Here is a 23,272-nt window from a genome sequence, read left to right as displayed (position 1 = left end):
TTTCAACCTGAACTGCATGTGTCTGATGTTCCAGTGTGCTAGTAGTCCATGCACTGTGCTCTTATTTCCCTAATCTGCCCTGTAGTGCTTAGATGACACTCGCTGTTCTCACCATTAGACGTTTTAAATTTTGACTGGGCAACTAGGTCCTACAACTTATTTTTGTCATCTAAGGTGGCCATCTGGTGAAATGTGTCGGACTGTGATCCCTCTTTGGTTGAGCTCCAGCAATCCACTCCGAGGGGCATATGTATGCAATTATCGTGCAAGAATCATCGAGAAGGGGCAGGAATGCGGCGTACTTCATATATAGCAAATTCCTGTCATTTGCCAAAGATGGCACACAATGTGCTGCCTAGCGCAACGCAGACACCCTTGCACTATAGTGCAAGGGACCCTGCATTGTACGCAGGATTGTGTTTGTGCCGTAAGGAGCACCTTCCTGCACAAAAACAATCCTTAAAGGCATTTTCCTCTTTCTTTCTAAGTGTGATGCATTCTGCATCACACTTGAAGTGGAAACAATGAGTAAAATAAAGATATTTCTCCTCATTGCGCCTCATGGGGAAAGGCGTATTATTCGGACACATTTCTAGGTCTACCACTCTTGATAAATCTGAGAATTCGTCAGAATACATGGGTGGATGAGTGGGAACACCCACACTCTACCCATGTAATGCCCTCAGTACACAGCGTAAGGCAACTTGTACTACTCTAGATTTACCAAGCCGTGCAGGGTGTCCTTGCGTTGCATGATAAATATCATTGTAGGTTTTGCGCCTTCCTGCGTCGCCTTGCGTGGCGCGACGCAAATCATTCAATAATATAGGCCCAAAATGTATTGATTTTCATCTGTAAAGGTGCCACCTGGGCTACTCTGCACGGCTTCTATATTAAGCAATGAAATTCATTTTGAAATCTAATGCTCTTTTGGGCCACTCTATATCAAAAAAACACATTCAACTAGGCTATTATCAAGGTTGCCCGCCTTGGGTATTATGTCTTGCAATTGATTTATTATTATATATCAAAAATGAGAGAGAGGACTAAAGGACTAGTCCTGATCCCCTGAGGTAATGTGTCTAATCAAGAAGAACTAGTCTACATGTGTATGGTTGATGATATATATTTAAAGGAAAATCTTGTTTTTATAAAGCCCACCAACCTAGTTGGTGGCATGCTTCATCATGGGGCTCACCCAGTGAGACCGAATGTGTCCCGGGTGTGCTTCTACGCCTGTTTACAGCGGAGCAGGAATGTTACTGAGTGTGCAGTGTTGGTGACGTGAGAAGTGAAGAGGTTTAAAAACTGTCCAGTGGTCCCATATATCCAAAGGATTTACTTTAATGTTTGGGTCTCTGGCAGTAGTAAAAGCAAGGCGTTGGATGTAGGTGGAGTAGTATTTAGGGTACTCCTGCATCCAGTGAGTGGTCTACATGTTTCAGCCAGGCCTCCTTATGTTGTAAACTGGCTTTCCTCAGGACCTATGTGATATCTGAAGTTATGAACAGGTTATGCAGCGGATGATGAATTATGTGGCAAATGTATACTTGTGCAAAAAACTCCGCAGCCACACAATTGCATAATTCCAGTGGCCCTGCATACACATCATATATAATCATTAGCAACCACTGCACACAGCTACGTTACTTTACACTCTGTGCCCCTTTCAGTTTCTCTTAGTGTTCACAATTCCTTTTCTTGTGCCAATGTCGCTTTGCATGTGTTTGTTTTGTAGATTTCATTGTAACTCCATAATGTCCCTTTCTATCGCTGCATTAAGTGTTTTGCTTGTAGTATATTTAAATTCATAAAAACACAACATTCTGAGGCATCGTAAAAATGAAATAAAAAAAATATCGTAAGATCTGTGAGCTTCATGTAACAAAGGGCATAATTGTGGTGAATTGAGAACATATGGCCAGAGGTGTTCAGGCACCTCTAATTTATTAAGATTCAAATAAAAAATAAAATGGCAGGAGCTTAGTTTCCATATTCTCTGCCTAACCTCTAGGTCCCGAGTCATCTCCCACTTTACAGAGGGAGTCCCATCTCTTACCACCATTTATTTGTCTTTGGTTTAATCTTTGACCTTTTTTTTTGATTCTTGCTAAATCCTATAGGGGAAAATTCATGATCTGCAGACTTTTGTCACTGTACACGAACCCCTACGCGTTTTCTGAGTGAATGCACCATAATCCTGACTTGCTGCATTATTATTTTTTTTACTACAAAGCACAACCCATTCGCCACCACCACCACCACATTGAACACCACAGGACATCTTCTACAATTATCTGTGTTATGCACCTCAGATTGCTACCTTGGATTTGCAGTTAAAAATGGACTTGCCACTTATTCCAGCTTTTTAGTTAATTTTTAATTTCTAAATCTCTCAAGAGCATAATTTGGTATAAGGTGTTTCCACATCATGCAAATACATGTGGCAGGATCATGGAAGTGGGGGTGGGCGGCTGAAGTTTGCTCCTCTGCGTTCCAAGATGCCCAGTTGAGATGAACCAGTAGAGGTGATTTAGTACCACCTGCCCTTACATCCATATGGATATCGGTACCTTAACTACTGCCAGAACCCATAACCATTTAAATTCCCTCATACTAACAGTTCATCTTCAGTCATTCTACTGTTTGGCAAGTCTTCTACAAAATGTTGGGCTCTTCCTGGTTTCTGAAATCCCGCCTTTATAATGCACGCATTGGTGAGGCCATTACAAGGACATTCCTATTACACTTTAAGAGATCATACAAGGAAGTCTGTGCCACGACTGGCCACGTGCACAGCACCCTCTGCTGAACACCTCTTCTGTGACCAAGATCTCATTTGTGGATCTGTCCTCTACATCATGGGTGGATTTGCCCTCTGCCCAAGCTTCCTCTGTGGCTTCCACTGTCCAGACAGGCACGCTGACCTTCATCTGCATGTCATGCAGCATCCTTTCGATCTGCTCAATCTGCATTGCAATGTCTGAGGAGTACTGAGGATCCACCATATCGTTCGCTCTGCCACTAGAAGATTTGGTACTCCGGGGCCTCCAAACCATTTCGTAAGACTTCCCCACCACACCAGTGTTGATGAGGCACCGCCTTCGAAGCTGCAGGGGAAAAAGCTGGTTGAGATGCTGGGTTTTGCAGAGGTCCTGCTGGTACTGCTCCAGTGTCGAGAGAAAAAGAACAAACATGCGCTCCAGCTGCACCCGCTCCTCGGTGCTCACATCCTGGTCAGTGAGCAGTGACATGAGTGTTTTCTGTAAGCCTTTGGACAAAAAGAAGTGGAAGCAAGTCAATGTCAATGTATCAATGAGTAACAAGTTACACAAAACAATTTGCTTCTCTGTAGGTGCAAGTGGTACATTTCGTATAAGCCATGCTCATTCGGAGGGTACAAGTAATTTAATCAGGATAAATGAGATGTCAGATTTAATACTCGTGCTCTCCTCCAACTTTGGTTCATCTTCTCGGGACCCACTGAAAAAAGTTACTTACCTAAGAATACTCTTACCCATTGCAATTTTCAGTAAACAAATAATGAGAACAGTGGCTGCTACCGGCAAAGTTCATACATAATGCCTGCTGATGATGTAACCCAATGGGGGCATAAGCGAAGCATGTGTCTTCCCAAACATGGACCCACTGTCATTCGGCTCTACTAGTTGAACCCCTGTTATTGTGCATGCAAAAGAATTGGACAATACAGGTTTAAAGACAAATAATTTTATTGTTGCAGGTCCTTGGAGACCACTTTCTGAGGTAGATCTAATGTTCCTGCTGAAATCCGTTGCACCCCCTGTTCCATCTGAGTGTAATGAGGACCCATTTAGTTGGGCCCAGATCCATTTTTCAGGAGTACAGCTTAAATGTCTGGACTGCGTCCTGTGATGTATGGTCTACCCACCATGCCAGATCATCTTTCCGACTTCATCCCTTCTCCAAGGATTTCCAGGTGAAGAGCAGAGAGTTTAAGGGCGTCTCCCCTTTTAGGGCATGGAAATCCAGAGGGCTCCCCCTGCTCGCTTCCACTCACTCTCTATCCTGCCCACCAAACACCACACACCCCTGTGTTTCCAGTGAGTACTAAACCCCATCAAATACCTAAAAATCTTATGCCCCTCAGGGCAAGGTTCCACCTTAGTGTTGACCATTAAATAACCTCTAATGACCCTGGTGGCTGAGAAGTAGCCTTTAAGTAGGTCTCATGATTGGTCTTTGGTAAGCTGTGCTTTCAATGAGGAGCAGTAGAGGGAAAAAACATGCCAGATAACCCTCCAATCAACATCTATTCATACATCAAAAATTTGGCATTAGTAGGCACTTTCTCAATTGTTTTATTATCTGTAGGATTAATATGGGGGAGATTTTCTTATCTTTACCCAAGGCCAGCTATTCATTAGCACAGTCCAGCCTAATCCTTCGTGCCCACTTGTTTAAAACAATTTCTGGAACAAGAAAAGAAAGAAAAGGTGGTCAGTCAGTTCACTCAAAACACACCATACCCCCTCTGTTTAAGTGTATATGTGTTACGAAGAAAAAATATGTGGAGAAAAGAGAAAGTATCTCATGTGCACACCACCAGAGGAGCTACGGGTATGTTCTCACCAGCTTGCCCACGTTTTTGTCATCATCGATAACTTTCTCAAATGAAAAAAGAATGGAAAATGTGTGTGTCCAGTAAAGATAAAGGTGTAGAAGAAAGACAAACAATCAAGACCCCGTGAGAAAATGAGACTAAAGAAGTCTCTAATACAATTGGGCTAGACTCACGCACAACCTTGTCACTTTTATTCCGAATTGTGAGTCTGCGCAATGTTAAAAACACAGCACGTTGTAGACCACTTTAAGGACAGCCAACATGTTTCATTGCCAATTATATATTAGCGGCAAATTCATCAGGGCAACCGAGGTCAACGATCACCTCCCTGGACATCTAACAATAAAGAGAGTAACTGACAGACACACAAAGAACAAAAAAACAACTTTGTTTAGAGAGAACAGCCCCAACTCCATGCTACTTTCAGTACAGGTATGGATTAAGACTTGACGAGAAGCGATAAATTAGCGACTAGTCCTGTATTAAAATTCACGGTGGGCACGAAGGATTAGGATGGACTGTGCTAATGAATAGCTGGCCTTGGTTAAAATTAAGAAAATCTCCCCCATATTAATCCTACAGATAATAAAACGATTGAGAAAGTGCCTACTAATGCCAGATTTTTAACTTTGGTAAGATGTGCCTTCTGAGGGCCTGGGCCTCTTGCTTCTGGATGAACCCCACAGGTTCACTTGATGGTCTCTTGGGAGGGAGCACCCCAACATGTCCCAGGTGGTACTATGTTTGTGGCGGAAGTAGTTGGGCCTCACAGTAAAACCCCTATCACCAAAAAGGACACGTTACTGACAATGTATAACACACAGCTTAGCCTCTTTACTTAAAGACCCTCAGCACTTCTAGATTTCAGCACAGGTATGAGGAGCTATTCAAATCCTATAATACAATATGGTACAATACAACTTGTTTGTGTAAACCAAAGAAGACAGTGTTTTGGCTGAAGGTGAATGATGGTGTACTGTGTGTCATGTGTGGTGCCTCTTGTGTCCCTTGAGAAGAAGCAAACACAAGCCGTTCCACGGTGCCAACATCTGTTTGTTTGTTTTTTAGAAGAATCTGCATGCTCAGTAACTACAGATGTCACCTCTTTATTGTTATGTATCTTTTTAGTGCCTTCATATGGTTGCAGGCATGCCATGGCAGTGAAAATAAATATGGCTTAATAACACATCATTCAGACTGAATGTACTAATAAACAAGCTTCAACTGTTTTTCATTCCATTCCTTTTGCAGCCCGTTTGCTTACATTGCCCTGTTTCCCTTTGTTTTAGTTTAAAAAAAATGTTTGTGAAGGATGTTTCTAGTTATTTTGTCTTGTTAGTGACTAGATATATTTGCCTTCTGTTTTAAAAAAAAAGTTGAAAAATGAAATTGTTTAAACTTGCCTTTTATTGGGCTGCAAAGATCGTTATTCATATTTTGAAGAGATGTGCTCTACTGAAAAGTTGTGTGTATATCTGCGATATATATATTCACTGAAAAAAACAAAGGTTACAGGGACATTATAGTTAGGAAATAGAATTTTTCAAAAACTCAGGAATTCACTGAAAAAAACAAAGATTACAGGGACGTTATAGTCAGGCTAAGATTTCACTCATACAAAACCAGGTGACCACATCACCCAGGGACTGTCCGTTTTCCAATGGGAGAGGGGGCCATGCAGCACCTTCCCATTTTGGCCCAGGGACCCCATCCCCTGGGATCACAGCCATGGTTCCCTGGGTGCCCCTAGAGCACTCCGTTGTGCAATGGGACTGCAGGAAGAGACTGAAGGCCCCCGGGGTCCCTGCCAGGTCTCCACTCCTGCGGGAGCCGCCATTGCTTTCACACATAGAGAGCTGCTAAACATGCAGCTCTCTGTGTGAAAGCAATTTGTCAGTTTCCCTGCTCGCTTGACAGCAGGCAGGGAAACAGATGAAAGGTCCGCTTCCAGCAAGCGAGTGCATTTTCACAGCCCTCCTCAATCGCAGTACTTAGCCCCAGGAAGTTGGTGGTACCCAGTGTGCCGGGGAGGCGTGCAGCCCCCCCCTAATTTGAATGAATTGCCCTGGGAAGTTGTCACCCATGGGACTGTGGGGGTGCCCCACAGCCCCCCACATTATATTGATGTTTATCCCACAGGAGGTGGTGGTCCCTGGGGCATGTGTGGGTCCAGCCCGCATACATGGGCATCCCCTGCATACATAAAAAGCAATGCCCGAGGAGATGGTGGTCCCCAGGGCTTTCAGAAGTCCTAGGAGGGATGCCCCGTATGTCCCCTCCTATTTTTATGGTATGCCCCCGGGACCAGGCCTACAAGGGGGTTATTTAAATGCAAGCACGGGATCATGCACATGTTATTTCCCCCGTGAACTCACAGCAATTTTAAATTAGGCAGGACTATTCCCCAGGGGAAATACGGTCAAGACTGATTTGCATATCACTGGGTACAAACTGGAATGGCATGATGAGCATAGAAACAATGGATTTATGACCAGATCTTTGACTGGGGGTGAGTGTTTGACATTGTTCAGCATTCCATCAATGAATTGTTCTTTTTGCGCTTTTAGAAAGTTGGCCTTTTCCTGTTCTCTGCCATTTGGTGCCTACAGCCTGTCCTATGTCACATGACGGGGTGTAGTTGGCAGTTAGACTTTGTAATTCCTCACAGACAGTCACACAATAAAGGGATTAGGTGTGCCTGAATGGGCCATCTGCTGGCTGGATGGGGGCGGAGATGGGCACATCCCCACTTGCAACTGAATAGGCTGTGCTCTGCCTTCACACAAAGGACTTGTCACCACTGCATTGTTCCTGTAGCCAGCTTGGAGCCAGGGCCGGGGAGTCAGTAAAGTTCAAGCACTTCAAAAAGAAACCTGTAGAAACTTTTACTTCAAAGAATCCACCAGGTATACAACTAGGGACTTCAGACCCACTCTTCAGTTCACTTTCTGGACCTGCAGATACACTCTGAGAGGACTGCCTGCTGCTGTTACCTGCTGAGTTGTCCTCAAGAATGCTTTGCAGCCTGAAACCTGCCTTGAACCCTCAGGGTCCTGCCCTGCTGCTTGAGGCCTGCTTCTTCACCTGAACCCAGAACAAGTAGGGTGACTCCAAGGGCTAGTTTGCTGGCCTCCTTTTCCGAGCCTCAGGGACAGAAAAGACTCCCACCATCTTGAACCTACACCTATACCCAGCCTAACCCCCCACGTGCCTGCAGCGCTTTCTGTTGAAAATCCACAATTTTAGAAGTTGAAATCTTGGTGGATGTAGTAAAGCCTTATGGATAAGTCAAAAACGCACTGGCATGGCTAGAGGCACACCACTTCAGTAGGTTTTCTGTGTTTTCAAAGTAATAGTTCTTGCTACCATGGATCTCAGGAGTATTTTGACTATAAAAAGAGTTGTCTGCGTGATCTGAAATATGATGCATCCATCAGTTTATCATTCCATTCGTTTATTCATCGACCTGGTTTTCCATGTTTGAAAACATATAAAATTAAATACTTTTTTGGTATTGTTCTTAAAGAAGAGAATGAGAAAACCACCATAGATATGGAGAAGAGACTGTATAGGTTATACCTTCTAAATGTTCACTAATGTTGCGTAGATCCTGTATGAAACTGTTTGCTGGATACAGAAACCGACCCACAGAGAGATGGTACCTGTTACATCTTACATATTCTAGTAGGTACTATTGGTGTATTACTTTAAGAACATAGAGTTTAGCGTGTAATTTATTACTTGAAATGTGCAGGAAGATTCCACATTCCAGTCCTGGACTCTTGGTGGTGGTGCTATATGTGGCCAGAAAGCCAAAATACAAAACTTGGGACTTACAAACGTTTAGGCTAAAAACTACTCTGAGAAGCGAGAAAAGACTGGGACCAACCTGCTCTTTCGTCCGCCTAAGGTGCATTGCTGGCGGCCTGACTTCGTGACAGCTCCCATTCCGTTCTTCTCTGCAGCAGCAAATCCTGTTCCGCAGTTTTTTGGCAAAGGGTTGTGCGGTTTCCTGGAACTCTTGTTGGCTTCAGCCTCCTGCCTCGTCCCGCTGTAGATTTTTAACTTCCGAAAAAGTGGCTGGCTCCGAATGTAGAAACTCTTACCACTACTTCATCCAGCAGCTCCTCGATGATGACGCCTCCTCCTTGGAACTGCCTACAGCCTTGCTCCGCTGAACTTTACTTTCCCAGAACATTTGTCTTCAAAATTTCTTCTAAGTCAGAAGGTAAGCGCTGACCAGGCCCAATCCACATTTTGCATTCAAACCGCGCTCTATCACATCCAGCCATATTTGTCAACTTTGACCTGGACTTGCGCGAGTCGATGTCTGCGGTTGAAACTTTGATCTTTTAGGTTCTAGTTTTTACTAAAAAAATCATAACTCCGGTTCCACTGCTTGTTTTTTTGTAATATTGGAGTCAAATAATTATTATAATGTACTCTACTTTTTCTAAATTTGTGTGGGGTTTTTCTTGTGTTGTATTTTACCTTTGTTCCTGTTTGTGTGCTGCTTAAATACTTTACACATTGCCTCTAAGTTAAGCCTTACTGCTTTTGTGCCAAGCTATCAGAGTGTTAAGCACAGGTTAATTTAGGGAATTTTGTGATTCACCCTGACAGGAATTGCTCCTCCAAAATGCTATCACTTTTGCTATCTCAATGAGGTCCCACTTTCTGCAATCTGGCTCCCACTAGGTAAATACCATCTCTCAGATGGGCACAGTCTTCCAGCAAGAGGAGGTGTCACAAAGGTGTCTCTCCGGTGATCCTTTGGTGCCACCCAGCTCATATTGGAGCCGAATGTGAGGCCAGAAAAACCTTTCTAGTTACTTTGGGCATGGTCGGTCCTAGGACTTTTAGGACCCCAGGTGAAAGGGAAGAAGTGAGGCTCCTCTAATTTGCATGTGACATTACAAGAAGTGACATTCCGTGCACATCACCTCATCATGGCATGCTGTCCATAGATTTACCCTCACTTGATGGCGTAGTTTTGGCTTTGGTCTTTGCAATCTTGCACCCGTCACCGAACATCCTGCCATCGAATCCAACTTCCACTTGGATCATACAATTCCTTCTCCTGGGCCGACCCTGACGCCCAGCTGCCAACGCCATCCCAACAAGTAATCATTTCGAGCTAGTTGCCTCGTGACCTTATTTCTGGTCCAGATCCACAAGGTATTTCCCTTCGCAACGTGGTAGCCTTTTTCTTATTGGCACCTGCATCTTTGCAGGCATTCTTCTCGGGCATCAGTTGTAATGTCCTGATGATGATTTTAGGAGAATAGGATCTGCTTCTTATAGTTCCCCCACTTTTTGCTGATGTTTCACTGTTTTTCGACTTTAGTCTGGCTGGAGCCCTGCTAACCCGGATCCCAGCCTAGCTGCTTCCTCTCTAAATTGATTACCAGTACTGTAGGTACACTCCAGATTGGATTCTGGGGTACCCTTATAAGTCCCTAGTATATGGTATACTATGTACCCAGGGCATAGGTACCCCAGAGGCCTACCAGAGGCTGCAGCATGTATTATGCCACCCCTGGGAACCCTTCCAAAATGACACCACAGGACTGCTACTGCAGCCTGGGTAAGGTGGTGCATGCACTTCTTACTGATATATAGTTTCACTATATCTCTCCATATCACTGCACATATAAACCCATCAGTCACCCCTATGGCAGGCCTTACCAATCCTGAAGGCAGGGTGCTGGGTTTTATGTGAGAGGGTGCCCATGCATGAGCAGAGCCCCTCTGCACCCTTCGGAACCTTTATTCCGGAGTTGTTTGTGATGCAGCCAAACCATATACTCTTGAGTTCATTACAACCAGACGGTAAACGCTAACTTTGGGATGGCTGCACGGAAACATGTTGTGTTTGGTGTCAAACACCTTGGAATCATACCCCCCCCCACACCAGTAACTGGTGAGGGAGTATGATCCCACCCTTCTAGAGGAAGAGACATGAGCACCGTTATACCCGGTACTAGCTAACAGAGCCCTGGCATCACAAAATGGATGCTGCCAGCCACAGACACGAGTCTGCCCTCCTGCTGCTGGACAAAACTCTTGCAGGGGAGGCCTGGACAATAGGATTCCTGTCACAGGGAGGTGTCACCACCTCCCAGACAGGCTTTAGTGTATTGGGGCTGGGTGGGTGCACTCCAAGAGTGCTTTGAAGTCATCACTGGGGGCACATTTGGTGTCCCTGTGCATAGTCCAGCTCAAACCGGTTGTAGGGGCTACCAGCCCCTGCTCTGGCGCGAAACTGGACGACGGAAATGGGTGTAGCCACCCCTCTTTCCTAACCTTCCCATAGGTGGGTCCCTAGAGTTTGTCCAACCCCTTCCTTGGGGGTAAGATAGGAACCCCTGGCTACAGGATTTTAGATTACACCTGGACGAAACTCTGATACTGAATCCTGGAACTTCGACGATCTACATTGAACTAGATGACTGAAGAATCTCCCTTGGAGAAAAGGAGTTACTCCCCTGCGAGGCAGGCACCAAAGACGCATCTGACCGGTTTGCATCTCTGAAGCTCCCGCCGGACTCTGAAGAATTTTGTAACACAGGAGGTGGGTTTACGTGGTCATAGAGGTCGATAAGTGCCCACAGCAAGTCTGAGGCCCGTTTCCCTCGTGGTAACCGTGCAACCCGAACCCCTGGACACTGCGTCACTTTGCAGAAGCATCAGCTTTCCAATGACTCCTGAGCTGAGCTTTGGGTTACTTGTAGCCCTGACCCCGAGCAGCATTTGCACCGAAGATTGCCCACCTACACTCCACGGGTGTTCCATGAGCTAGCCCTTTGTGTTTTCTCTCGAGGTCCCTTCACGATCCCTGGTCCATCGACTGGTGGGTCCCTGTGAAGGCAACTTTAACTTTAATTGGGCTTACCTGGTTGCCCCAGACATGCCCTGACTCTCCATTGCTTGGGGAGTCCCCAGGACCTTGCTGGTCCGCACCAAAGCATCTTTTCTTTTCCTGCGTGGGTTGCTGTTGCCAGGCTTGTTGTGTTCAATCTGAGCACCGACACCGCAGCACTCGACATCCTTCGTGGGACAGCTCAAATCCAGCTCCTGGTCATTGTCGATGCCTCCTGGTCCTCATGGCTGCAGAGTCAAGCTTCACCTCTTCGCACCTGAATCACCCGACATCAGTGGGTATTCGTCTATCGTGCCTCTGGTCACTGGCAAGTGACCCAGACTCTGTCCCCTCTGCTTTCAGGTTCTTCTGATCTTCGATCCAGGCTTGGCTCACACCGGACACTTTTCTCCTTCCCGGCAGCAGCACTTTGCAGCAGATCACCATTGAAATCAAGGACGATTCCCTACACCATTTGACACCTATGCACCCGGCTTCCTTGGGTGAGGTAACTCGAGTACTCCGGTGCTCCCATGGGTGCTTGCCCTAGAACCCCCTAAGTCTAAAGGGGTTTGCTCAAAGTCCTCTCCTAAGTGTCCTTAACTTCTAAAAATCCAACCGCGACTTTTCCATAGAAGAGTACGGGGCTCGTGCCTGTGTTCTCACACTGCACGCGTCCTCCGTGGGTCTCCTGTGTCACTACCTTGGGTGGTTCCTTGGGGTCCCAGCGATTCTACATGCTCTAGGCACTGTGTCTAGTCAAGGCGTGGTTCTTATACCACTTTCTTAATATATGGTTTGGTCCGCCCCTAGGGCCCATTGTATATTGTGCTATTTACTGTTGTTTTAGAACTGTATTATTGTGTATCTTGGACTCTAATCTTATAAAGAGATTAGTAGTGAGTGTTTAGAAATAAATACATAAATTTTATATATACCGTGTGTGGTTCTCCTTTCATTTAGTAATTCAGGAGGTTATAATCTGGTAAACCAAGCTGCTTTACACTCCTTCAAGACTTAGCTTGAAGGCTGCTCTCCATAGCTAGGATAGCTTTCAATAAAGGTTGTCTATAAAACTAACACCAATAAGGGTTGTTTGAACTGGTACAAGGCGCCCACTATAACTAGTGGACAGCATATACCAGGCCAACTTCTCACATTGGTGTGCAGCGGTTGGATTCAAGCTTGCTATTGCTTTACCAGATAATCTCTTTGAGTGACTAACTGAAAACCACTATAGGTACATAGGTACATATAAATCAAGTCTAGAATAAAGTACGTTCTACTGAACTTGGAGTTGGGTTAGCAAAGGGACCAGCACACCCCTTTTTCCCAACTCAAGAGAGTCTGGTAGCTCCCACTAGGTTAGGTAGGTGCAACACCTCACTACACTAGGATGTCTTCAAGACCTGAAGCCAGTGGCTCCTTGTCATCCAAGTATGACCATCTCACATTCGTGGAATTGAGAAACATGTGTACAGCTAGGAAGTTGAAGACAGGGAGGAGTGCAAACACTCAACGCCTAATGGAGGCTTTGCTGTTAGATGATCTCAGAATGACCCCAGGATCTGATGAGCCAGGATGTAAATACTGTTCTAGCAAATGCCAATCAATAGTCAAGTGTTTTCTAAAAATGATTTTCTTTCTTTCTCTATGTCTTTGTTTATGTGATTATGTTTAGATTCGTATTGTACTTTGGGAGATATTGTCCTTTGTCCTGAGGAAGGTGGTGTTTAAGCGACAATACCCACCGAAACGCGTCGACGCCATTTGATAACAGGCCTACTGTAGACTGTGGATGACATTTGTTAATATTGTTAAGTTTATTGTATGACAATTAAGTCTAATGTACAAAAAACAAACGTCTAAAGAAAGAACCTGGTCTGATGTATTGGCCTGTTGAATTGATTAGAAACCATTTTTCTTGCAGGTTCTCCCAGTATTGTATCAACTGTGTGTTTTTTTAAGAAAACATCTGTGGTCATTATTTGCTTAGTTGTGTTTTAATGTACTTTTTAATGATTTTTAATACTGAATAACATATGTGTATATTTTTATAGACATTTGGCCTTTGATGGTGGTGGTGTTATGTTCTGGTGATTTGAGCTAATGACTGAGTGTATGTGATCGGGTGTTGTTGGATACCCAAAGGGGATTTCTGTCTTGACTGAGGTCTATTTGGTGCCCTTCTCCTTTGGTGGTGAAGGGGCCCCTCTCATTTTCTGTCCAGATGGGCTTGAACCTAATCAGGTTGAGGTCTTGGGGACAGGGGGCCCTTCCAGGGCAGATCTGAGCCAGGAGCAGCTGAGCTGCCCTTCTCTTGAACCCCTCAGAAAGCAAGCTGCTGATGAGGCTGCTGGGAATGCTAGTGGAACCCATAAGCTATAGTGGGATGATGGACTCCTGTACTCAGAGAGTAGAGACCCCAAGCCTGGTGCCTCCATGAGGTTGGTTATACCTTTGAAGTTCAGGGGCTTCCTATTGACACTAGCCCATGATATTCCCTAAGCAGGTCAGCTGGGCCAAAAGAAGACTTGGAACAGAATTGTCCCTCACTTTCATTGGCCCCACATGTCTGAAGACACCAAGGAATTCTGCCCCTCCTGTGTGACCTGTCAAGCCAGTGGTAAAGCAGGTGGTACAACAAAGGCCCCTCTGATATCACTACCTGTGGTGGGGGTTCCCTTTGAGAGGGTTGGGATTGACATAGTTGGTCCTATGGATCCTCAGACAGCATCTGGGCACAGATTTATACTGCTGATGGTGGATCATGCCACTAGGTACCCAGAAGCCATTCCCCTTAGGGCCACTACAGCTCCTGTGGTGGCAAGGGCCCTACTTGGAATCTTTTCCAGAGTGGGTTTCACTAAGGAGGTAGTATCAGACAGGGGTGCAAACTTCATGTCCTGTTACAGTCCAGCAATGTGGAAGGAGTGTGGAGTAAATTACAAATTACAAATTTACCACCCCTTATTGATCTCTCATGCTATAATATCAAGGTATTGTCTTAGCGGCAAGATACCCGTAGGGTGGTAGTGCGCTATACAAATCCTCTTTACGTTAAATTACATTACCTTATCACCCGCAATGCAATGGATTAGTTGAAAGGTTCAACGAAACCCTAAAGGGCATGATTAAAGGTCTCCCAGAAAAGCGTAGGCGTAGATGGGACATCCTTTTGCCCTGCCTTCTATTTGCCTACAGGTAAGTTCCACAGAAGGGGGCGTGGTTAAAGCCCATTTGAGCTTCTGTTTGGACATCCAGTTTGGGGTCTATTGTGTCTGGCGAAGGAGGGATGGGAGTTACCTCTCAAACCCCCTAAACAGGATATTGTGGATTATGTACTTGGTCTCCGCTCCAGGATGGCTGAGTACATGAAAAAGGCAACTAAAAATCTTGAGGCTAACCAGGAATTACAAAAGGCCTGGCATGACCAAAATGCTGCGCTGACTGTTTACCAGCCAGGGCAGAAATTATGGGTGTTGGAGCCTGTGGCCCCAGCAGCCCTCCAAGACAAATGGAGTGGCCCCCATACAATTCTAAGGGAGAGGTCACATACCTGGTGGACCTAGGAACTCCCAGGAGCCCCCATAGGCGGCTCCATGTCAACAGGCTCAAGCCATATGTCGACAGGGCTGACATGGGCTTGCTCATGGCAACTGATGGACAGGAGGAAGAGAGTGATCCGCTCCCTGAGCTGCTCTCTCAGAACCCTGATGATGGATCAGTAGATGGTGTAGCCTTGGCAGGCAGCCTCACTGTCCAGCAACAAACTGACTACAGAAAGGTTCTCAGCCAGTTTAGACATATGTTCTCCCTGACTCCAAGTCAGACTACCTGGTGCACTCATGAAGTGGACACTGGGGACAGTCTGCCTGTTAAAAATAAGATTTACAGGCAACCTGATCATGTCAGGGACTGTATCAGGGCTGAAGTCCAGAAGATGTTGGAATTGGGAGTCACCCTCAGATAGCCCTTGGGCTAGTCCAGTAGTCTTAGTGCCCAAACCTCACACCAAAGATGGCAAGCAAGAAAGAGATGAGGTTTTGTGTAGACTACAAGGGTCTCAATGCAGTCACTAGGACTGATGCCCATCCAATCCGATGGGCAGATGAGCTTATAGATACTTTGGCCTTAGCCAAGTTTCTGAGCACATTTGACTTGACAGGCAGATCAGACTAGCTGATGATGCAAAGACAGCATTTTCTACTCCTAGTGGGCATTACCAATTTGTGGTGATGCCCTTTGGTTTGAAAAATGCACCTGCCACTTTCCTGATGTTGGTGAATAGAGTCCTTACAGACCTGGAAGCCTATAGTGCAGCATATCTAGATGATATTGCTGTCTTTAGCTCTACCTGGGAGGATCACCTGGTCCACCTGAAGAATGTTTTGAGGGCCCTGCAAAAAGCAGGCCTAACTATCAAGGCCACTAAGTGCCAGATAGGGCAGAGTCAGGTTGTGTACCTGGGCCACCTTGTGGGTGGAGGACAGATTCAACCATTGCAGAGCAAAATCCAGACCATATTGGACTGGGTTGCTCCAACCACCCAGACTCAGGTCAGAGCTTTCTTGGGCCTGACTGGGTACTATAGAAGATCTGTCAAAGGTTATGGATCCATAGGGACCCCCTTGAATGACCTAACATCTAAGAAAATTCAGTGGACAGTCAGCTGTTAAAAGGCATTTGATGACCTAAAACAGGCAATGTGCACTGCTCCCATTCTGCAAAGTCCTAACTACTCCAAATAATTCATTGTTCAGACAGATGCATATGAGTTGGGGGTTGGGGCTGTGTTATCACAATTGAATGATGAGGGTCAGGATCAGCCAGTAGCTTTTATTAGCAGAAGGCTGACCCCCAGAGAGAAACGTTGGTCAGCCATTGAGAGGCAGGCCTTTGCTGTGGTTTGGGCTCTGAAGAAATTGAGGCCATACTTGTTTGGCACTCACTTCATTGTTCAGACAGACCATAAGCCCCTCTTATGGCTAAAACAGATGAAGGGTGAAAACCCCAAACTTTTGAGGTGGTCCGTTTTCCTACAGGGGATGGACTATACAGTGGAACATAGACCTGGGATTAAGCATGCCTATGCAGATGGACTCTCCAGATATTTCCACTTAGAACATGAAGACTCAACTGGTCAAGTTTAGTTTAGTTTCTTTACGTTGGGGGGGGGGGGGTTGTGTAGGAGAGTAGGATCTGCTTCTTAAAGCTACCCCCGCTTTTTACTGATGTTTCACTGTTTTTGGACTTTAGTCTGGCTGGGGCCCTGCTAACCAAGACCCCAGCCTAACTGCTTCCTCTCTAAATTGATTACCAGTACATTAGGTACACCCCAGATTGGATTCTGGGGTACCCTTATAAGTCCCTATTATATGGTATACTATGTACCCAGGGCATAGGTACCCCAGAGGCCTACCAAGGGCTGCAGCATGCATTATGCCACCCTTGGGAAGCCTTCCAAAATGACACCACAGGACTGCTACTGCAGCCTGGGTAAGGTGGTGCATGCACCCCTTACTGAGATATAGGTTCACTATATCTCTCCATATCACTGCACATATAAACCTATCAGTCACCCCTATGGCAGGCCTTACCAATCCTGAAGGCAGGGTGCTGGGTTTTATGTGAGAGGGTGCCCATGCATGAGCAGAGCCCCTCTGCAGCCTTCGGAACCTTTATTCCGAGGTTGTTTGTGTTGCAGCCAAACCATATACTCTTGAGTTCATTACAACCAGACGGTAAACACTAACTTTGGGATGGCTGCATGGAAACATTTCGTGTTTGGTGTCAAACACCTTGGAATCATACCCCCACACCAGTAACTGGTGTGGGAGTATGATCCCACCCTTCTAGAGGGAGAGACATGACAGCACCGTTATACCCGGTACCAGCTAACAGAGCCCTGGCATCACAAAATTGATGCTGCCAGCCACAGACACGAGTCTGCCCTCCTGCTACTTCAGGAAACTCCGGCAGGGGAGACCTGGACAATAGGTTTCCTGTCACAGGGAGGTGACACCACCTCCCAGACAGGATTTAGTGTATTGGGGCTGGGTGGGTGCACTCCAAGAGTGCTTTGAAGTCAGCACTGGGGGCACATTTGGTGTCCCCTGTGCATAGTCCAGCTCATACCGGTTGCAGGGGCTACCAGCCCCTGCTCTGGTGTGAAACTGGACAAAGGAAATGGGTGTAGCCACCCCTCTTTCCTGACCCTCCCATAGGTGGGTCCCTAGAGTTTGTCCAACCCCTTCCTTGGGTATAAGATAGGAACCCCTGGCTACAGGACTTTATATTACACCTGGACGAAACTCTGATACTGAATCCTGGAACTTCGACAATGGACACTGAACTAGATGACTGAAGAATCTCCCTTGGAGTAAAGGAGTTACTCCCCTGCGAGGCAGGCACCAAAGACGCATCTGACCGGTTTGCATCTCCGAAGCTCCCGCCGGACTACGAAGAATTTTGCAACACAGGAGGTGGGTTTCCGTGGTCTTAGAGGTTGATCAGTCTGAGGCCCGTATCCTTCGTGGTGACCATGCAACCCGAACCCCTGGACACCGTGTCACTTTGCAGAAGCATCAGCTTTCCAATGACTCCTGCAGCTGAGCTTTGGGTTACTTGTAGCCCTGACCCCGAGCAGCATTTGCACCAAAGATTGCCCACCTACACTCCACAAGTGTTCCGTGAGCAGGCCCTTTGTTTTTTCTCTCGAGGCCCCTACGCGATCCCTGGTCCGTCAACTGGTGGGTCCCTGTGAAGGCAACTTTAACTTTAATTGGGCTTACCTGGTTGCTCCAGACGTGCCGTGACTCTCCATCGCTTGGGGAGTCCCCAGGACCTTGCTGGTCTGCACCGAAACATCTTTTCTCTTCCTGCGTGGGTTGCTGTTGCCAAGGCTTGTTGTGTTCAATCCAAGCACCAACACCACAGCACTTGACATCCTTCATGGGACAGCTCAAATCCAGCTCCAGGTTGTCGTCGACGCCTCTTGGTCCTTGTGGCTGCAGAGTCAAGCTTCACCTCTTCGCACCTGAATCACCGACATCGGTGGGCATTCGTCTATCATGCCCCTGGTCACTGGCAAGTGACCCAGACTCTGTCCCCTCTGCTTTCAGGTTCTTCTGATCTTCGATCCAGGCTTGGATCACACCGGACACTTTTCTCCTTCCCGGCAGAAGCACTTTGCAGCAGATCGCCATTGAAATCAACGACGATTCCCGACACCATTTGACACCTTTACACCCGACTTCCCTGGGTGAGGTAAATCGAGTACTCCAGTGCTCTCGTGGGTGCTGGCCCTTGAACCCCCTAAGTCTAAAGGGGTTTGCTCAAAGTCCTCTCCTAAGTGTCCTTAACTTCTAAAAATCCAACCGCGACTTTCCCATAGAACAGTACGGGGCTCGCGCCTGTGTTCTCACACTGCACGCGTCCCCCGTGGGTCTCCTGTGTCACTACCTTGGGTGGTTCCTTGGGGTCCCAGCAATTCTACGTGCTGTAGGCACTGTGTCTAGTCAAGTCGTGGTTCTTATACCACTTTCTTAATATTGTGTTTGGTTCGCCTCTAGGGCCTATTGTAGATTGTGCTATTTACTGTTGTTTTAGAACTGTATTATTGTGTATCCTGGATTACAATCTCATAAAGAGATTAGTAGTGAGTGTTTAGAAATAAATTCATATATTTTATATATACCTTGTGTGGTTCTCCTTTCATTTAGTAATTCAAGAGGTTATAATCTGGTAAACCAAGCTGCTTTACACTTCTTCAAGACTTAGCCTGAAGGCTGCTCTCCATAGCTACCACTAGGATAGCTTTCAATAAAGGTTGTCTTTAAACCTATCATCAATAAGGGTTGTTTGGACTGGTACAAGGTGCCCACTATAACTAGTGGACAGCATATACCTGGCCAACTTCTCACAATGATCCCATTACCTAGTTAAGAGATCGAAACGTCGTCAACTCCAGCACCCTGACAACATTTTTAATTTCTTTCACTTTAAAGTGCGATGGTGCTAATGTGTATTTTCCTTGGCCTAAATTGCTTAACTGTACTACGGCGAATATGTGAAATGCATGAGTTTGGCAACCTGTTTTGTTTGTTGTAACTTGTGCCATTTTTATGTTCTTGTGTATTTCTTATATTAAATTATAACATCCATCTGGATATATGAACATAGATGTCACTGTATCTCTATTTAATTTCAAAAGTAATTTTATGTTGTGAGGGACTGCTGTTCCTATACAAATCACAGAAAGTGACATCACAGGACTTGTGATCTTTTTTAGTATTGCCAAGGGACCATATCTGTGGATAAAACACGGATTAAAAGATAAATACCCAAATTAAATAAATCTAAGCTGTATTAAGTAGATTACATTAGCCACATTGAATGGAAAAACTAGGCACAGGTCTCACAAAGATGGACTTCCTTACTAAATGTTAGCTGATTGTTTCCAGTTTAGTGCATGATAAAAGGTCCAGAGCCCTGCAGAATATTATTTGAATGGCATCACTATGGTAAAAATTATGCAACCAGATATACCGAAATACAGTTGAGTTCATATAAATGTACCTTTTCATTTTTATTTGAAAGCTTTATAAATCATAGGTCAGAACTAAAACGGCAGTATAGTTCTGTAGAAACTAAGCAAATCATTTATTGTTGACAAGCGCCATGCATGCGTGTGAGGCTACATCAAAGAAGGGTTAAAATCACCCCTGTACTGAAAAGGCTTCTTAAAATGACAGTTTTTACAGTTCCCAAACTTATACATCATTTGATTTATTCCTTTAATTTGTATCTTCTACTGCTGCATTTATGACGGAAAAATGAAAACTCAAGTTCCAGAATGCAAAAAATAGAACTACTTACACGTGGTTTTATAAACCAACTTGACCTCCTCTGGTGGAAGTCTGTGCTAGTGAGAGTTAGTTTTCATATAAATCCCTTGCACTGTGAACGCTCTTATTTTGATGCACTTATTTTGGAGCCATTAGTAAAGCCAGTTGTGAGGATAAGGCAATGGACAGCTTTGGTGTGACTGTGTTCACCCATGTGTGTGTTTGTTGCACCAGTAATCTAGTACTGTTTATTTATGCTGCTGCTTTGAGATGGGAGTTCAATCCTTTGTATCATCTGGACTGAGAAACAATATCAGCAATTAGGTTTTGCCTCAAGACTACTGCGGAACAGCTCAGTTTCTTAACTGGAAGCTGACGCCTTACTCATCCCCAGAGAATTGGTCTTATATACTCTTGTAGTCTTTAATAAGTTCCTGCATTGCATTGTTGAGAGGATGTTACTAAAGATCTCCTGCTGTGGTGGTGAACATGGGGGGGGGGGGGAGAATGCTGTGCAGGACCCACTGTAAAGGACGCATTATAAGTGTATCAACAAGTGGGCCTTAAAATAGGGAAAGAGCCATGGGCTATTATTTGGCATGTGGTAATAGAACGAACATAATTGAATAAATTGCAAATTAATGTTTATTCTGATTTGAGTTTTTTGTACCATAGTTACCCATGACGAAGGGCAGTGGCCCGAAATACATTGAGTATATTTTCGCTACGTTGACAAATGGAGAATGGTGAACTGCCATGTGCTGTTGAGTGGAAAGCCTGGTTTGGCATTCTGTTGAATTATTTACCTGAACTTGATACTTGGAAGAAAAAATGATTAAACATGGATTAAACATGGATACACTGGCTAAAGGTGAGTTAAGACTGTTCCAGCATTTTGAAATTCTGTTCTACGGTAGTGCATCCCGGGTCTGGTATACCTGACGAGGTTCCAGCTTTTTCATCTATTATTCGATGCATATGGACGGAGCGCAATACTGGGGTTGCGTACTGTTGGACTTGGCCCTTTTTGCAGGGTCATCCCTGAACTTTTTGCCTCCTCCTGTTTTTTTCCTGACCTGTTGTTGGCTGTTTTATGACTCTGGGCTTTTTACCACTGCTGATCAGTGTTAAAGTGCATATGCACTCCCTATTGTTAAATTGATGTATTTATTAGTGAGTCCATGAATGGGTGATTTGATGTACTTGTGAGACCCTAGTACAGTGCACCATGTGTGCCCAGGGCTTGTAAATCAAATGCTGCTGGTGGGCTTGCAGCACTGGTTGTACCACCCACAAAAGTAGCTTGTAAAATGTGTCTCAGGCCGGCCATTGCTGAGCCTGTGTGCAGTCACTGACTGCCATGTCGACTTGGCAAGTGCACCCACTTGCTAGTCCCTAAACCTTCCCTTATCTTCATATCAGACACCCCGAAGGTAGGCCCAAGGGCAGGGTGCATTGTAAGTATAAGGTAGGACATGCTGGTGTGTGTGGCATGTCCTAATAGTGAATTACAGCCATTTTCGTTTTTCACTATTGCAAGCCTACCTGTTCCCCATAGGCCTGAATGGGCAGTTTGATTATTACATCTTATAATCCTAACTGACTCAGGGAACCAGGTAGAAATTCGAGTTTAGTATGCCTGAACTCAGAACGAAAAATACATCTTTTAGTGAAGTTGGTTTTAACATTCTGTGTTTGAAAATACCACTTTTAGAAAGTAGGTATTTTCTTGTCTAATCATCCAAGTCTGCCTCTGCTAGGTTGTGTATTCCTTGTCTGGAGTTTGAGTGACAGGGGCTGGGGGATTCCAGGAGACAGGGTGAGTCAGCACAGGGCTGAATAGAGAGATCTGCACGTAGATGGGTCGGAGGAGTTGCACCTGGGACCTGAATAGGGCTGTGCCGTCCCTTCACAATGCTGGCTCCACCTCCTGTAGTGTGTCTGATGTCTCTGCCCTGCACTGTGAAAGGAAAGAAGGAGTCATGTCAACAAAGTGCTCCAGGACTGACCAGAACTGGTTTGGACTAGGCAAAGGCCTCTCTGCCTTCAGAGAACAAAGAGAAACTGTGTATAAAAAGCGGGACCCAGACCCCAGAACTTGAGATCATTTCTGGAACAACACGACAAACCTCTGCCAAGGAGAAGAACCAAAGGAAGCTGTAGGAGTTGTACTGCCCCCCCCTGCCAAGTGTGCTGTGTTGCTCGGTTCACCTACAGTGGTGTCTTCAGTGCCAAGGAGAGGAGAAGGAACTTTCAAAGGACTTTCATCATCTTGCAGAATATTACTCCAAGGGCTTGAACTTGTGCTTGCCTCCTGCTGAAGTCTCAGGGACAAAAGACTTCACCACCAGCTCCCCTCTGAATTTCCTTGCTGGGAATTCTGTCTGCAGAAGCCTGCGTGGCGCTGGGAGCTGGAGGCGTGACTCAACGAGAAGAAGCGTGTCGCAGTCGCAGCTGGTGCCGTCGCATCGCCGGAGAAGCGTGTCGCCGCCACAAAGCTCGCTGGCGCATCACCAGAGAAGCGTTACTTTGTCAAAGCTGCTACCCGACGCATCACCGGAGAAGCGTGACGCCACCACAGAGGTCGCTGTCGCATCACCGGAAAAGTGTGTCGCAGGGCCTGTCGCGGCTCCCAAGTTACAGAGTCACCGCCGGGCGTGCATGCATCGTCTACACGTCGTCGCATCAAGGGCGCCATCTTATAGCATCGCACCGAATTGTCGCATCGCATCGAGGTGCCATCTTGCTGTATCGCAACCAGGCCGCAGTACGAGAATCTATGCATCATCTCCTCTCCGGTAAGGATTAAGATGCATCCCTTACTCTGCGCAAGCATGGAGGCGCGATGCATCATCTCCCCCGAAGCAAGGAACCAACGCTCCTCCTACGCTGCGAGCCTTTTGTTTATTTTGCGTTACGCATCCAGTTACTTTTGTGAGAACTTTGTCGCATTTACTG

The 23,272-nt window shown here is 45.8% G+C and overlaps 1 protein-coding gene across 2 annotated transcripts in view; it reads right to left on the bottom strand.

Moving 5' to 3' along the window:
* Positions 1-2,365: 2,365 nt before the first annotated feature.
* The window catches only part of LOC146812380 (regulator of G protein signaling 9-binding protein-like), a 67,487-nt gene continuing 46,580 nt past the window's right edge, over positions 2,366-23,272 (bottom strand). For both annotated transcript variants that reach the window (XM_085614594.1, XM_085614593.1), the window contains one exon: positions 2,366-3,271. In XM_085614594.1, coding sequence (XP_085470720.1) covers positions 2,751-3,271 — 521 coding nt within the window. In that variant the 3' untranslated portion in view covers positions 2,366-2,750. The remainder of the gene's footprint in view (positions 3,272-23,272) is intronic.

The sequence above is a fragment of the Triturus cristatus genome, chromosome 7 (genome assembly GCF_964204655.1).
Source record: "Triturus cristatus chromosome 7, aTriCri1.1, whole genome shotgun sequence".
Taxonomy (NCBI): Eukaryota; Metazoa; Chordata; class Amphibia; order Caudata; family Salamandridae; genus Triturus; species Triturus cristatus.
This window is presented reverse-complemented; position numbering and strand designations above follow the sequence as displayed.